This window comes from Harmonia axyridis, chromosome 1 (genome assembly GCF_914767665.1).
Source record: "Harmonia axyridis chromosome 1, icHarAxyr1.1, whole genome shotgun sequence".
Classification (NCBI taxonomy): domain Eukaryota; kingdom Metazoa; phylum Arthropoda; class Insecta; order Coleoptera; family Coccinellidae; genus Harmonia; species Harmonia axyridis.
Genome location: NC_059501.1, coordinates 64,961,948 through 64,978,979, shown reverse-complemented (window position 1 = coordinate 64,978,979; position 17,032 = coordinate 64,961,948). Strand labels below are relative to the sequence as shown.

Here is a 17,032-nt window from a genome sequence, read left to right as displayed (position 1 = left end):
ATAGATATTGCTCAAGTTATCAGTATCGGTCTTTTTGTTTATTGGGTTAGGTTGTTCTCCAATATGTACCATTTCTAGAATTGTCCTCTTTTTGTAATTCCTCTCTTCATCTAAAACTTCCCCTTCATCCAAGTTGATCCTGTGATCGTTCTCGTTTGCATGTATTGATAAAGCACATCTTTGGTTGTTTAATTTGATATCACTCCCATGAAGTGTGATCCTATTCTTTAACCACTGTGAAGTTTGTCCCACGTATGTTTGGTTGCAGTCTATACATTTTATCTGGTAAATTATATTAGTTCTTCAGTTTTTTGGTATAGGATCCTTGAGTTTGGAGTATAGGTTGGCTACAGATTTGTGGTTTTTAATGATTACTTTGATGTTTTCTTGGTTGTTGAAACATCTCTTACTTTTTGTCGAGAGTGTTTTGATGTTTGGTATTGAACAGTATTTGATCTCAACTTTCCATTTTTTTCTAAATGTAAACCATAAAAAGTTCTATGACAAATAAAATTGACTCTTTTTCCTTTTCGAAAATATTTAACATATGATATATTTATTTGTTATCAAACTATACAAATCATTAAAAATTTCAGTTTCATACGACAAATCAACCAGGTGCCTATTTATGATAATCTGTAAAATTGAGAAAATTAAAATATTCGGTGGCCACCAAGGTCTGCATTAGATATTTCTATCATTTTCAAATTGATAATTGTTTTCCTTAAATAACACCAAAGAAACGATGTCAAGTCCGGAGATCTTGGTGGTCAAGGAATATTTTAAGAATCTGAAGTTCATACAACATATATAGGCACTTGGTTGATTTTTTGTGTGAAACTCAAACTTTTGATGATTAATAAAGTTTAATGAGAGTTCAATGAGTTTATACATATATCGTGCAACATATTTTTCAAAATAAAACTTAAACCTTTAAGTCGAATTGATTTATTGCAAACTGACCTTCATTTCTGCGTTTTTAAGACTCGATTCCATTGAGGAATGAATTTTAATGCTTGTAAATGATAATATAAAGGCAATCTTTCATTGCAGTCGTTGAAAATTAAACAAAAATGTAGAAATAACCAAATGTAAATCTATATTACCTTTACAGACTTCGACGTTGCTAAGAAGAAGAACAAATTGCCGGAGAAATGTAGAAAAAATTCCCAATAGGAAAACAACAGTGAAGGCTTACGCATGTTGGTTTTTCGGAGGAATATTCGGTCTTCACTTGTTTTATTTGGAACGGGATTCCCAAGCCTTCTTGACCTGGAGCACCTTTGGAGGTTACGGCATAGGATGGTTAATAGATATAACCAAGATTCCGAATTATAACAATAACAGTAAATTTATTTCAGAAATCTTGTACATAGAATCTGGTACAAAGAAAAAAAATACGTCAGTTAAAGAAAACAAAATCAAATATTCTTACAAAAAAAATCGAATTCTCTCATAGAATAGGGTTCACATTCAATAATAAGTGATTGAATCTCTTTTTTGAATAATTTAGGTTCCATATTATGAAATTTTCTAGGTAACAAATTAAACAATTTCAAACATATATAAGGTACATTAGACTCCGTGATACTCAGATGATGAGAAGGGTATAGGAAATGTGAGTTTTGTCTAGTTCTATTGACGTTTTCAAAATTCACAAAATAACTTGGATTCTTACATACAAATAATAAACATCTATATATATATATACCTCTAACAGTCATCAGTTTGTTCTATCTGAAAACACCTCGACAGGATTCTCTGAAAGATAGGCTGAACATTATTCTTAAAGCTTGTTTCTGTAAAACAAATAATTCTTGAAGGCCATTGGTACCTCCCCAAATAATTATTCCATAATTTATTATGGATATGAAGTTCGAAAAATACAAATTTTTTAATATAGAGATATCAACCTGAGATTTCAATACTCTCAACGTGTAATTAGCAGATCTTAGACGATTTGAGACATGTTCAATGTGTTGACTCCACTTCAAACTTCTATCCAGCCACACACCCAAAAACTTTACACAGTTATTGACCAAGATTTCTGAACTTCCTACATTTATCTTCTCTGGAATGGTCAAATTTGATCTATCTGTGGTGAAAAAAACACATTCCGTTTTTTCGACATTCAACTTGTGCCGGTTCTCAGTGAACCACAATTCCATTCTCTGCATTTCTCTGTTAGAATCGCATATAAGTTGTCCAACATTTTTTGATTTAATAATTTTATTGGTATCATCCACATACATATATAAATTTTGAGAGCTCATATCATTATCTGGTAGGTCATTGACATAGATCACAAATAGCAGAGGTCCCAGTATGCTACCCTGAGGAACTCCATCTCGTGATATTTCCTCGCACGATTCAATCACTTCTGCTTCTATCTCCAAAGCAACACGTTGTCTACGATTATCCAAATAACTCTTGATCAGCAGCAGTTGATTGTCTCTGATACCATAGCTTTCTAATTTATCCAAGAGAATTTCGTGCTTGACGCAATCAAAGGCTTTGGACAGGTCAAGAAAAAGCCCACATGTTGTTTCACCTCTCTCAAAACCCCCCACAATGCTCTCCACAAGCTCAAACATAGCTGTCTCCGTACTTCTGTTCTTGATGAATCCATGTTGTGATGTGTTGAAAATTCCAAATTTACTGAAAAACTTTACCATTCTATCTGCCAACAATTTTTCGAAGATCTTAGAAAAAGTTGACAAGTGATTGATAGGTCTATAATTTATTATTTCTTCGTGGTTGCCTTTTTTGAATAAAGGTTTAATTATAGATACTTTTAGAGCATCCGGAAAAATACCCACTGTAAAAGATCGGTTGATGATGTAGCATAATGGTTCAACAATTATACTTGCAGATCTTTGGATTACGTTAAGTGGAATGCCATCATATCCAAAAGCTTTTTTATTTCTGATTCTATTTATTGTTTTTATTATTTCCTCTGATGATATCTCGAACATAAAGAAGGACTTAGAAAATCTTTTGATTTTCTTGGAATGTTGAAGTTGCGGAATATTCTGCGTTAATTTAGATGCTGCTTTGAGGAAAAAATCATTAAAAGCGTTCGCAACTTGCTTTGGATCACCTGATATCATCTTTTTCGAATTTGAGTTTGTTTTTCCCCTCAAATTGTTCATGATCTGCCATGCAGTTTTCGATTTGTTTTTTGAATTACTTATTTTCTCACCAAAGTAAGCCCGTCTAGATTTTTTCAGTTCTCTATCGTACTCACCTTTGATGGTTTTATAAAGGTTGTTCATATAAGGATTCTTCATTGCTGCAGTATAAACTTTGTCTAAAAGATTCTTCAATTCAGTTGCTCTTGGTGATCTCTCATAGAATACCTTATTTTCTTTAATATCCACTTTTTTTAGAGGAAAATGGTTGTCAAACGCTGACTTATAACAATCAAAGAATCCATCCCACATCTCGTTAATGTTATTCTGCGGGACATCTTTCAAAAAACTCCAGTCGACATTATTTAGATCATGAAGAAAATTGACAATTGACTCTTCCTTGAACTGACGCATTATAACTTGCTTAGAACACTTCTGAAAATTTGATAGAGTTTTCACATCTGATACCAAAGCTAAATGATCCGAAATATGAGACTGAATCGTTCTACTTTGACAATCAATAATATTGGTTATTATGTTATCGATACAGGTTTCCGAGTGATGAGTGATTCTCGTTGGTTCATTGATCAATACAGAGCCTCCAAAACTTCTTACAACTGATAGAAAATTCATACTATCTCTATTTTTGGGCTTAAGGATGTCGATATTGAAATCTCCCGCAATAAAATACGAAAAATTTTCATGAAAAATCTTGTTGAACATTCTGTTTAAAATAAATATGAATTTATTCATGTCAGAATTTGGTGTACGATAAATACAAATGAAAATATATTTCTTTGTCCCCGAAACAACTTCAACTGCTGAGCATTCAAATATATATTTTTCACTAAATTCAGAAATATCTGTTCTTATTTTATATTGCATATTTTCCCTACAAAATATGGCGCATCCACCATGCTCACCTTGATCCCTACAGAAAGCATCCACCAATCCAAAACCCCGAATGTTGTACTGCCCTAGTTGTTCTGCAGTTTTCCAATGTTCTGATATCATAAGAATTTGAGCTTTCTCAGAATTTGCAAAATTTTCCAACATCACATGCGAGTTTCCAATTGATTGGACATTCTGGTAAATAATCTTTATGTTCTCCTTCTCAATCATCGATTTTGATTTTCTCTTGACTTTCGGTGGAAAAAATGATGTATACTGGCTTTATTGGCCCAATTTTTTCCATCCATGGCTTTTTCGTATTCTCTACTTGGTAACATTACTTTAAATGATGCATAAGCTTCCGGAAATTTCGAAACTAAAGCCTCACACTTTACCTCTGTGAAGTTTTTATCTAAGAAAACTTTGAGTTCATCCGCCGTAGTAGTTGATTTTAGATTTGTTACATGAAAAGCCCTCAGCTTCTCAACTCCTTCAACATTCGTTTCACCTGAAAAATTTCCCGTTACTAGAGCCTCCCGTATTTTCTTCTTATATTTCCTATCTACTACTTTCCATTCATCTTCCTTCTGTAAATGTTCATGTTTAGTTTTTGAATCTTTCAACTTGTTTGAAATTTGTGAATTACAGTCATCTTCATTGTCATTCCTTTCCTTTCCAATTGTTTTTGTTTTCATAACCTGAAATCCCTTGTTTACGTCGCTTTCATTCAACAATTGCTTCGCGCTTGATGTTTGCGCAGATGGTTCATTTGTTTGTGCCGGAGTATTAGATACATTCAAATCAATTTGATTATTCCATGCATGTTTTTTTGCCGTGTTGTTGTCAGCGCTGTGTTTTTTACTTGATATTTTATATTTCACGTTGAGTTCTGTTATAATTTCATCCTTCTTTATGATTTCTCTCTCTAATATGGAAATCTTATATTTTAGTAATTGGGCATTTTCAATCAAAATAGAATTTTTACCTTCCAATTCTGAAATTATTCTCATCAGAAAATCTTGTGATGAAAAATCTTTCATCACAGTTGGAGATTTCGGATTTAATGTAACGTCTGATTCCGATGTAGTTTTCAGGTCATCACTGATCTTGTCACTCACTGAAATAACCATCAAATCTCGATCACAACATTTGCCAAATTTTGTTCCACAACTATTGTGAAATACTTTAGGGCAAGTACCGCATTTCACGGTTATTTTTGCCATATAACGCTTACAATAAACACATTTTGGAGAATTCTGGACACTGTCATCCGTAACACCTTTACTCGTCGACGCCATATTAAAGAATTATGTTAAGGAATATAACGAAGATCTAAAGTACATGAAGGACTTAGCCTTCAGAATAAGAAATAATAAAAAACCACCTAGTTCATTCACGAGGTTCATATCTGCTTTAATGGTAGGCTATCTTTGGGGAAAACTTGTAATGATCGCAATACCAGAAGAAGCAGTTAGAGGAATAGATTGGAGTTTCATGCACTGGACTGTACCTGTCTAGGTGTTTTGGGTAGTCGGTAACATTGGTCACCAACAAGGAGGAATTTGGCCAACAATATTTGTTTCCTATCTGAGCTACATATCCAGATGGTATTTTTATGACAGCAGCACATGGCTTATTATTGTGACGTTCTGCGCAGTTGAAGCCTTCAATTGGTTCTCCAAAGAATGGAGAAGGAAACCAAGAAAACCACAAACCTTCACCAAGAGAATCACTACCTTAGCCCTTTGCGCTACGCTCTACATCGCCCTATGGTCATCATCATTTTATTTTAACGGTAAAATAATAGATGACAACGGCAAGGAAATTCCTATTCATGAAGCTATTTGTCATGTCCATAAGAAAACAACGTTTGGTGATTCACAAATTTATTCGATATGCAATTTCTCAATCTCGACTACTAACATCAAATCTTTCCGAATACTGAACTTATAAACGCATGTGGAAACCTAGATACTTAATCAAGCATGCGCACACAATATATTACAATCTCCCCCATTTAAATAAGTACAATTTGATTTAATCAGAAATTACAATTATATCTTAATCTAAGAATTCATATATTTTAATTTTTTAAATTTTATAATTTTGTTATTTTTGTTTTTCTGTTATTTTTCAAAATTCACAAATACGATCAAAATCAATTTAACAATATGATTCCAATATAATAATTTACAATCATAAATTTTATTTTTATTTTTTATTGTGTAATATAGAAACAATTAATTAATAGAGTTATTATTATACATTATATAATCAATTATCATTACTATACAATTATTATTATTACGCGTTTTTGAGGTTATATGTACCTGAGAATTGTTTGACACATTCGACCTACGGCTGCCGTTTCTGTCTTCTCGTCTGTAGCTGCTCCTGTTATCGTGTTGTCTTTGTCTATTGTCGCTGATGAGTTTCTGGCTCTGGTCTTTGGAAGTGGAAGCCGCGGCTGCGTTGTTTGGTTGCGAAGATTTGAATTTTCCTTCTGCGTTTCCGCTTCCCCTTCCTCTGTATTGTTGATGATTGGAATATTTTGAACCAGCCTTATTCATGTAAAAAATTGTATCTTCAGACACAGCATATGCGGGCTTCATTGATAAGGAATTTTTTATAGCTGCTTCTCGATCCTCCGCTATCTTCACCGCACTTTGAAATGTTAGATTTTCTTGACGAAATAATTCCACTTTTGTTTCGTGATTTATAAGTCCAAATACGAATTGATCACGAAGAGCAATATCAAGGTCCTTGAAATTACAATAAAAAGATCTTTCTTTCAATTTTGTAAGGAATGCGTGTATCGATTCCGAAGGTAATTGTTTCGTGGCGTAGAATTTATTTCTTTCGGAAATTTCTGAAGGCTTTGGATGAAGATGAGAGTTCATGATATTAACTAAATCAGAGTAGGAAAGATCTTTGGCCTTTTTTGGTGAAGTTAAATTGCGAAACAACATGAAAGTCTCTTGACAAACCCTTGTTAACAGTTCTGCACTTTGTCTTTCCGGCGGAATACACTGACACTCGAAAATTAATTCTAGTCTTTCGACAAAAACTTCCCAATTGTCTTTGTTTAGGGTAAAACTTATTTTATTAAAGTCGGACATGTCGTACCTGTATAGTTCCTTCTTTGTGAAAGTTTCGTTTTTTCCAAGAAGTTTTTTGACGAGCGTTTTTCGTAAGTTATCAACACTATCAGTTTCACTCACAGTAACGTTATACGTTTTTAGTTTTTCAATTAGTTCTTGTTTATTAAGTTCGTACACCCAGCTCACTCTCACTTCACTGGATGGACTTCTTCCTCTGGAACTAGGCTGAGAACTTGCAGCACCATCTGCGTCCGACATACTCTTCAAAATTCATAAGCCGGAATAAGCAATCCAACAATTTTTACCATAATCCTCGTCGCCAGATTATTGTCATGTCCATAAGAAAACAACGTTTGGTGATTCACACATTTATTCGATATGCAATTTCTCAATCTCGACTACTAACATCAAATCTTTCCGAATACTGAACTTATAAACGCATGTGGAAACCTAGATACTTAATCAAGCATGCGCACACAATATATTACACTATTCACCACTTTTTCTCATCACCTTTATGGACTGATTTCAAACAGGCTCTAATCGATGTGTACCAATATGCGCAACACCACGGATGGTATGAAATATGGAAGCAAGTTATGGAACTTACCGATCCGAGAAAAGAACATGAAGCATACCAAATTCTTGGTCTTAGAGCCAATGCCTCTCAATCTGAAATTTCAGCAAAGTTTCGTTCGTTAAGCAGGGTTTACCACCCTGATAAGGTGAAAGATCGTCAGCGTAGGAGAGAAGCAGAAGAGAGGTTTATGGAGATCAAGCAGGCTCATGTACTTTGTCTTTCAAGATTTCCTTCGGCTGTTCCTCAAGACCATACATCCTTAAATTTTTCAATTTACTCTCTTGTTCCAAGTTATTTATTGACGTTTTCATACTTGAAATTTCTTCCTCTTGAGATAAGACTTTGTTTTTAAGTTCACTAACCTTACATTCTATACTCTCCAGGTGTGTATTTATTGTTGTCTTGACTACATCTGTTACTTTTTCTACCAACTTCGACATAAAATCCTTATCGGAAAAACAATCCAATATACATTGTTTAATTTCATCTTTCTGCCCTTTCGTAAACGGCATTTTATGGATTTTAATAAATAATTCTATGATTATTAATCGACTAGAAGCTGTTAGTAATAATTTACTGAAACTACTGTTTTGAGGTAAGATTTCAAGGAACAGAATATACACACGTCTACTCTGTGCGACACATATGACTCAATTTCGCCATCCTTTTTTGCTATCACCCATGAGTTAAGTGGTGGTAAATTCAGCCCTCGTCAGTGCATCACTTAAAAAATAAAAAAAAAAGTGTCAGCAAAAAAAGTTGTATTCTATGTTTATCTGACTCTCAGCGGGAGCAACATATAAAAAATAATATGATACAATTAAAGAAATTCCAAAGTTGATAAGACTTTCGCACTTTCAACTGAGGTACTTGGCTAATTTATTTTTTGACTATACTACTGAGGTTTGGCTGTGGTAGTAGGCTGCTGAATGTTGATTTCTTTCAAGTTCATTATATTTTCATATTGGGGGTGAAGATAAGATGATTTGGTGGAAAACCAACTGCTTAATTTCAAGTAACACAGGATGGTTACTTACTTGGGTAATGATCAATAAATTTTCAGTATCCTTCTCAAGCTTTACTCCAATCCTTCAAATCCATTTACTTATGAACATATTGTATGAATCCAAACTTTTATAGGCTTTGAAGTCTTCTCCTGTGTATGCACTCTGCTTATATACAAAATAGTTAATAATGTCGTACATTGAAACTTTAGGAAAGTCCTTCACAACATCTATACAATCCTCAAATTTCAATAAATAAGGATCACATCCATTACTTCCTTTTATCTTCTCTAAATATCTCTTCTGGAAATCCATGGGCAAGGTGTTGAAATACTCACTTTTATCAGCCATCTCACAAACTATCTCGGTACAAGCAGAAAGAATAATTATTTCTTGTCATAGTCAATAGGGTAAGGAACACCGACCATACCATCATAAAACTGGGTTGAACAATAACATGATGCCAAACAGATGAGTCCCTTTTTGCCAAGGCTTCCTCCTTAATCATCAAATCATCACTAAACAACTACGAGCAACTCTTTTTTTTTTTTTGGTTTTTTGAACACTAGAACACTATGTACACTATTTACAAATATTTGCAACCACCAATAAGCGCCGTAGGCGCCGGCGGAGAAGCTACGCAGATGGTCGCGTCGGAGGAGGAGGTCTACGCTTGCTTGGCGACATCGGAGCGTCGCAGGACGTCGACGGATTCAACCATCCGCCAACGATCTCCGATACACGCCGTAGGCCTCTTTGAAAAGCCTCCAAAGAGGCGCTGGGGGGAGGATATACCTATTAATAATAATAATAATAACTTTATTTACCCAACAGGAAATTTCCCAGTAACAGGGTAACAAATTACATCAACTTAAAGAAAATACATGTGAATTTCCTAAAAAACTAAACGAAATGGCAAGTACTCGAAAAAATGACAGATACAAAGAAGTGAAAAAAAAACTTAAAATAAACAACTACAATAGACTTATATTGACTTTGTTAGCACAATCATAAAGCCTATACACTGGTGCCCGCTGGAGTATGTTGGTCCGAGGCGTGGGTAGACTAAATGTTGGAGAACTTCTGGCTGCCATCCGAGAGAGCAGAAATGGGCAGTCAATCCTTCCACCTAAGAGTTTTTGGGCGAATCTCGCGCACTGCTGAACCTGCCGCTCAAATAAAGTTGAAAGCTTCAGCTCTTCCATTATGCCAGAAAGATCAACATCTCGCTCCGGATATATGCCTGTCCTCCTATAAACGACGTATTTCAGGAACTTCCTCTGAACTCGCTCAATGGGAGTAAGATGCGTTGCATAAATTGGAAACCAAATCATGTTAGCGTACTCCAACCTACTGAGAACAAGGGAAAAGTAGACACTTCTGAGAGCAGATAGATCGTCTAGCTCACGGAAGCTCCTGAACAGAAAACCCAAAGACCTACAGGCAGATGAACACAGATCCTCAACATGTGGAACAAAACTCAACTCACTGTCAAACCAAACTCCCAGGTCACGAAAGTGATCTCCAGTCGCAATAAAATCACCACCAATGTGATAATCGAAAGCTAGTGGCTGCGTCTTCCTGGTGAAAGCAACTTTAAAACACTTCTTCAAATTTAAAATAAGTCCATTCCGCAAGCACCAACTTTGAACCAACTCCAAACTCGACTGAAGAAGTAATTGGTCATTAATTCCATGTATTCTCATGAACAGCTTCAGATCATCAGCATAGGCTAGAGCCTCACAATTGAGAGAGCATAAAAGGTCATCAATGAATATTATAAACAGCAATGGTCCGAGGTTAGATCCCTGAGGAACGCCAAACTTGAGCTCATACTCAAAAGATCTGAATCCATTGTAGAAAACATAATTAGTTCTACCCTTCAAATAGGAACGAAGCGACCTCGCAAAGTCAGGCGCAAAACCAAGTGATGCTATCTTGTTCAAAAGCAAATTATGGTCAACGGTGTCAAAGGCGCGTGAGAAATCTGTATAGATCACATCAACCTGACCTCCATCATCAAGGGACTCTGCTAGGACCTGCGAAATTGTGGCTAGGTTAGTTACAGTCGACCTTCCCCGGACAAAACCATGCTGTACTGATGATAAACGCTGCTTAATATGGTGGTAAATGCTTGAATACAGGACCTCCTCATATACCTTAGCAAAGTTCGACAAAATGGAAATAGGTCTGTAATTCTCCACAGAAGACGAGTCACCCTTCTTGAACACCGGAACTACCCTAGCCCTCTTCCATCTCATAGGGAAAGTAAAAGAACTGAGGCTAATGGAGAATATACGGTGGAGAGGTCCGGCCAGAGCAGAGCTATATTTCCTCAAGAACACAGCTGGAAGCTGATCGTCACCAGATGTTAATCGGTCAGGATATTTTTCCATAATGGACTTTATTTCATCCTCTGTCACTGATGGAACAAAGACTGGTGGAAAGTTCGTCGAATATTCAGAATCTTGAACACTGGCAGCAGTCAGGTCATTCACCTTAGAAAAATGAGCTCCAAATAAATCAGCAATTTCTCTGGGATAGTCATAAAGACGTTCATTAGAATGAAATACTCCAGGTATTCTTGTGGAACCCCTTCTCTGATCCAGATATTTCCAGAATGAAGATGGGTTTGATCTTATTTGGCTCTGCACCTCGGACAGATATCTGTTATTATTATTATTATTATTAAACAAAATTACAGAGTTGAGGTTCATTAAACCTATAAACTCTAACTGAAAATTATCCATAATACAACTGTAGAGAAAGAGAAAAAAAACAGAGATAAGTGAAATTTACAAAAAGCTACAAAATGATATTATCAACAACCAAAAACCTAACAATGTACACACTTCAATTACTTTTCCAGGTGTCAAATTTATTCTTGAACGCATTGACTGATACTGCTTCTACAATTTCACTGGGCAGGCCGTTCCAATGGTTAAACACCCGATTACAAAGGAAATTCTCTCGGCACCTCGTTCGAAATACTTCTCTATTCAACTTGTATCCATGTCCACGAAGTTGATTCGAATTCAATTCATACAGGTGGGACTTATCGACGCCGAATAAGCCGTGCAATGCTCGATATGTAACTATCAGGTCTCCCCTCAAACGACGATCAGCAAAGGAAGAAAGACCCATCATCCGTAGCCGTTCCTGATAACAAGGACGATTCCATCCAAAGGGAATGCGTGTGACACGACGCTGTAAGTTCTCCAGCAATGCAGCATCATCCGTCAACCACGGATGCCAAACCGGACCGGCAAATTCAAGTATTGGTCGAATATAACTTTTATATATTTGGGAGATAGCCGCCACATTATTGCCACGAAAAACATTCTGGACAACATATATAAGACGTTTGACCTTTTTTGTGATGTGCAATACATGTTCAGTCCACGAAAGATCACTTGAAATCACCACACCCAGGTCCACATGAGATGAACATCCAACAACTTCAACGCCGTCAATGTAATAAGTCAAACCTGGATTGTTTTTACCCAAATGTAGTATTCGACACTTTGAAGGGTTTAGGGGAATCAACCATTTGTTTTGTTGTACTTCAAATTAATTTCAGACTTGACCAGTGCTCTCAATCGCTTAAATTCAAAAAAATATCTTCTTTCACCACCATTACGCCACTTCACTCTGTAATAGTTCTTCAAGCGGATATCACGTTTTAATTTTCTCGCGAACCAGACAGGGAAGTCAGGATCTGCCGAATAGTTAGTCCTTCTAGGAACAAGGTCATCCAGAATCTCAAAAAGTTTGCCGTAAAAGAAATCCAAAGCTTCATCGACACTCTTGAACTCTGCTATAATATCCCAATCAACGGAATTGATTGCCGTAGACAAAGAAGAGTAATCAGCCCTCTTAAAGTTATAAAATGTATTATACTTCTTCGGAAAATTTACCCGACGCTTGGGAGATTCCAGAGATAAAACCATACTCAAAGCAGGATGGTATAGGTCCTCAGGAACAGAAGGAGAGTCGCAATGAATGACTGACACCTCAAAATTATTACTCGCCAGAACTAAGTCCAGCAGTCCTCATCACTGGGAACTTCGTGCCCCCAGTGAGGGTTGAGGGCAAGAAGCAACCTCTCGGAGTCTTCGTACACCTCACTGGAGCACGTCGAGGTAGACTCCTCATCAAGATGAGGATTTAAGGCTTTCAACAGCCAATGGTTGTGATCTTCCCGATCGCTGGAAGCGTGGGATGCATTGGCTGAAGCTGGTCCTGTGCCAGCTGCCTCTGGGGAGGCCCGAGCCTCTTTCAGGTATACTAAGGATAAACCCAAAATATTCTCAGAATTGCTATTTCAATTCCATTAAATTACCATTGTTGTTTATTGAAATACGGTTTGTTTGTCCAGCTTACTGATTAACAGTTGGCGTGTGACGTCACATGCCCGCGGTTCATTGACAGCGGTTACCGAACTAACCAGAATAAAAGTATGGTTGCTCTGGTGACAGATAACTCACCGAAGTTTGAGGAAATAGTCACCGGTTTTTGAGGAATTTGACATATACGGACCACCAACTAACCATAGTAACCAAGGTGATATAAGGACCATTCAACATGAGGTGGGAGTCTAGTGGGTGAGAGCCCCACACAAGTCCTAGCAGCGTTACGTCACTAGCCCTGCTGCTAGGAAAGGCTGTTAGAGCTTCTTCATTCCTCAGGGCAAAAAGAAAAATAAAAAAAAAGTGTGAAACAGACAGAGCAATATTTTCATTTCGTATTGTTCTGTTGTTATCACCTCACAAACTTTTAATAAAAATCTGTTTTGGTGCCAAGATTAATTTTTCACTTTGTTCCAGGTTTCGAGAGGCTTATTTATGTTGGAGTTCTGCCAAAGAATTGAATATTACAATTCTGAATTAAACTTTTTGATTTCCTACTTTGTTATCAGTGATTACAGAAATTATAATTTCATTGTCAATCCTCAGATAAAATGTTTTCGTCTTCAATAGTTGAGTGATACAATAGGATATATCTAACATTCAGTGGCAGTTTCTCGATAATAATAATATTTATTGATCCTTTGAGACATAACAATATATGTATAGGACAAGTCAAAAAAAAAATAATAATTCAAACATTTTCTAAATTAATAGAAAAATACTCATTCACACTGCAGAAACACTTCTGTACAAGTAAAGCCTTAACTACTTTCTTAAACCTATTGACATTTAGTGACTTAATATTACGAGGGAGATGATTGAATATTTTTATACGCTGATATCTAGGTGACATTTCAAATTTGGAAGTTCTATGTTTGGGTATATACAATATTTCTCTATTTCTCATGATGTGAGAATGAAAGCTCGACAGTTTAACAATATAACTCTCATTCTCCTTTACGTAAACAATGCATCTGAAGATGAAAATACGGGCCAGTGTTAAAATGCTATATTTTGAGAATATAGGTATACAAGAGAACCGCGGAGCTACATTCAATATCAAACGCAAAATCCTCTTTTGAATTAAGAATACTCTACTAACATCGGAGGAATTTCCCCAGAGCAAGATGTTCTACGAAAGGTGGCTGTATACTAAACTATAATAATCTATGCTGATAAGGGAATATAGAGGAGGGAAATTTTTCACTCGACTTAATAAATAATATGAGCTATATAGTTTCTTACAAACTGAATCAATATGTACCGGGTTTTTCACTATAATTTGACCCCCCCTTTAACTTTGTTAATAAAAGGGGTACAAAATAATGTTTTCTACAAAAGTTTCACGAAATCGACTTGTGTTTTTCAAAATGATTTCACAAAACGAAATATATCGGGTGTCCCAAGGTGAGTGGCCTATTAGATTATTATGGAAACTATTGATGGTAAAGATTTCAAATTTTGTGGATAGATATTTGGCCAGTTAAGGTACATTTGTAAAATAATTTCACATTTCCAGTGTTGCCGGATGTACGACAATTTGGCAACAACTTTGTTATTTTGAATGGGACATCCGGTATTTCTATTTTTTTATGATACTCCATAAAATATTAAATCTATTCACTTTTACTTTTCCATCCCTATCTTCAACGGTTTTTGAGTTATTAATTATTTTTCGAAATTTTAGATCAAATTGGCGTATTACGAAAATGACTCTAGTTCGCTCAATATTTGAGATTTAAGTCAGAAATTTTGCAAGTCGTTAGATATTGATCTGATCTGTGTCACTGCTTTCGAATTATGGTTGTCAATAATACAGGACGGACCAAAAAAAATCATCATTTGCCAAGTTACAAAATTGTAAAAAAGTCTATTTTTTCAAATTAGACACCTAGTATATTTTTCAATTTTTGGAATCAGTACAACACATTCTACAATTTTTCTATTCACTTACACAGACTTTTTTACTATTTTGTAACTTGGCAAATGATGATTTTTTTTGGTCCGTCCTGTATTATTGACAACCATAATTCAAAAGCAGTGACACAGATCAGATCAATATCTAACGACTTGCAAAATTTCTGACTTAAATCTCAAATATTGAGCGAACTAGAGTCATTTTCGTAATACGCCAATTTGATCTAAAATTTCGAAAAATAATTAATAACTCAAAAACCGTTGAAGATAGGGATGGAAAAGTAAGAGTGAATAGATTTAATATTTTATGGAGTATCATAAAAAAATAGAAATACCGGATGTCCCATTAAAAATAACAAAGTTGTTGCCAAATTGTCGTACATCCGGCAACACTGGAAATGTGAAATTATTTTACAAATGTACCTTAACTGGCCAAATATCTATCCACAAAATTTGAAATCTTTACCATCAATAGTTTCCATAATAATCTAATAGGCCACTCACCTTGGGACACCCGATATATAGAGTGGGCAACATATTGATAGCAACTTCATTTTTTCAAATGGAACACCCTGTATACTTTTCTATATTTGACTAGCTCTTTTTCCCCTGATTTCGAATATATAACATATGTTTGGCCTATCTCTCTTATTCTGAGTAGCACAGAGTTTCAAATTTTAAAAACCACCTGGCAAGCTACGTAATCAGTTTTCAAGTGGAAGGCTGCGATAACTCAAAATTCCCTTTTTTGAGTTATCTCGTTGGCAACGATATGAAATACGTTCTTCACTATAAATTGGAATTGTTTGATTTGGATGCAACTCCGTATATTCTCTCCTTGTAGCTTTCTTATTTTTATTGTTCTCCTCATAAAGCGAAAAATATTTCAAATTTTTCCGCTTCTGTGTAGTGCATATTCGATGAATAGTTTTATTGAAAACGTATGTTATATATCGTTGCCAACGAGATAACTCAAATAGGGCATTCTGAATTATCGCAGACTTCCAATTGAAAACAGATTACTTAGCTTGCCAGGTGATTCTTAAAATTTGAAACTCTGCGGTACTCAGAAATATATATCGACTGAATTGCTCAATACTTTCAGGTAATTTTTCATTGAATCTATTTGTGTTCACACTTTTGAATAAAGCTTTAATGCCAGTTAAATATCCCACATAGTTAAATGTCATGACATAGCATTTATCAGCTTCAAGGCTAATAATATTCTCAGATGGTACGACATTTTACAACATAACATCTCTTAGTGTACCAAATGAACATTCTGCATTAGCTTTCTCAACCTCTATTAGGTCTAAGAATCTATCAACTACTCGGTCATTTTTGTAATATCTAGACACTAAAGCCATGGCTTGGAGGTACTTAGGTTTGTGGTTTCATCTATCATAAGATGAAAATTCTTCAGGTCGTTTGAAGTATCTTTCAAATTCGTTTAGTTTTCTAGCCATTTTGGAGCCAGGAAAGATGAGTTGAGTTTTGGTAAATGGTTCATTATGTGATATTGACATCGTAAAATTTGAAAAAATATGGATTTGATCGTGAAAACTTTCGAGCTATGAAAATTATGATTCTCTACGTGGTCTAACTTGAGAAAAATGCATCTATCAACTAAATTCAACTTTTGGCTATGAAACACCATTCAAATACACTGTATAACGCTGATACACTGAATTCAAACGTGGACGTAGTTCGCTCACGGTCGAAGTTGAATAACGTCCAAAATCAGTCGTTGTGCCAGAAAATATTGAAGCTGCGCGAAAACTAATCAGAGAAGATCGTCATGTGACATATCAGGATATAGAGAGATGTTAATAAAGCATTAGTATGGCTAGTATACATAAGATTTCACACGAACATTTATGAATACGTGCCAGAAAGAAAAGGCCAGTCTGCAGTTTGGATGTTTCAATGTGAAGCAAAGCCGACAAAAGTTGTTCGTTCTCAAAGTGTTAAGAAGCAAATGGTGTAGCGTGTTTCTTCA

At 35.5% G+C, this 17,032-nt stretch overlaps 2 protein-coding genes and 1 pseudogene across 2 annotated transcripts in view; 2 read left to right on the top strand and 1 right to left on the bottom strand.

Annotated features, from left to right (window-relative positions):
• The window catches only part of LOC123670873, a 221,384-nt gene that overhangs the window by 158,753 nt on the left and 45,599 nt on the right, over window positions 1-17,032 (top strand). The gene's annotated exons all lie outside the window — the stretch shown is intronic.
• LOC123673642 lies at window positions 1,070-9,637 on the top strand (annotated as a pseudogene).
• LOC123673623 overlaps window positions 12,744-17,032 on the bottom strand; it is a 30,548-nt gene continuing 26,259 nt past the window's right edge. The window contains exon 5 of the mRNA XM_045608210.1: window positions 12,744-12,994. Coding sequence (XP_045464166.1) covers window positions 12,744-12,994 — 251 coding nt within the window. The remainder of the gene's footprint in view (window positions 12,995-17,032) is intronic.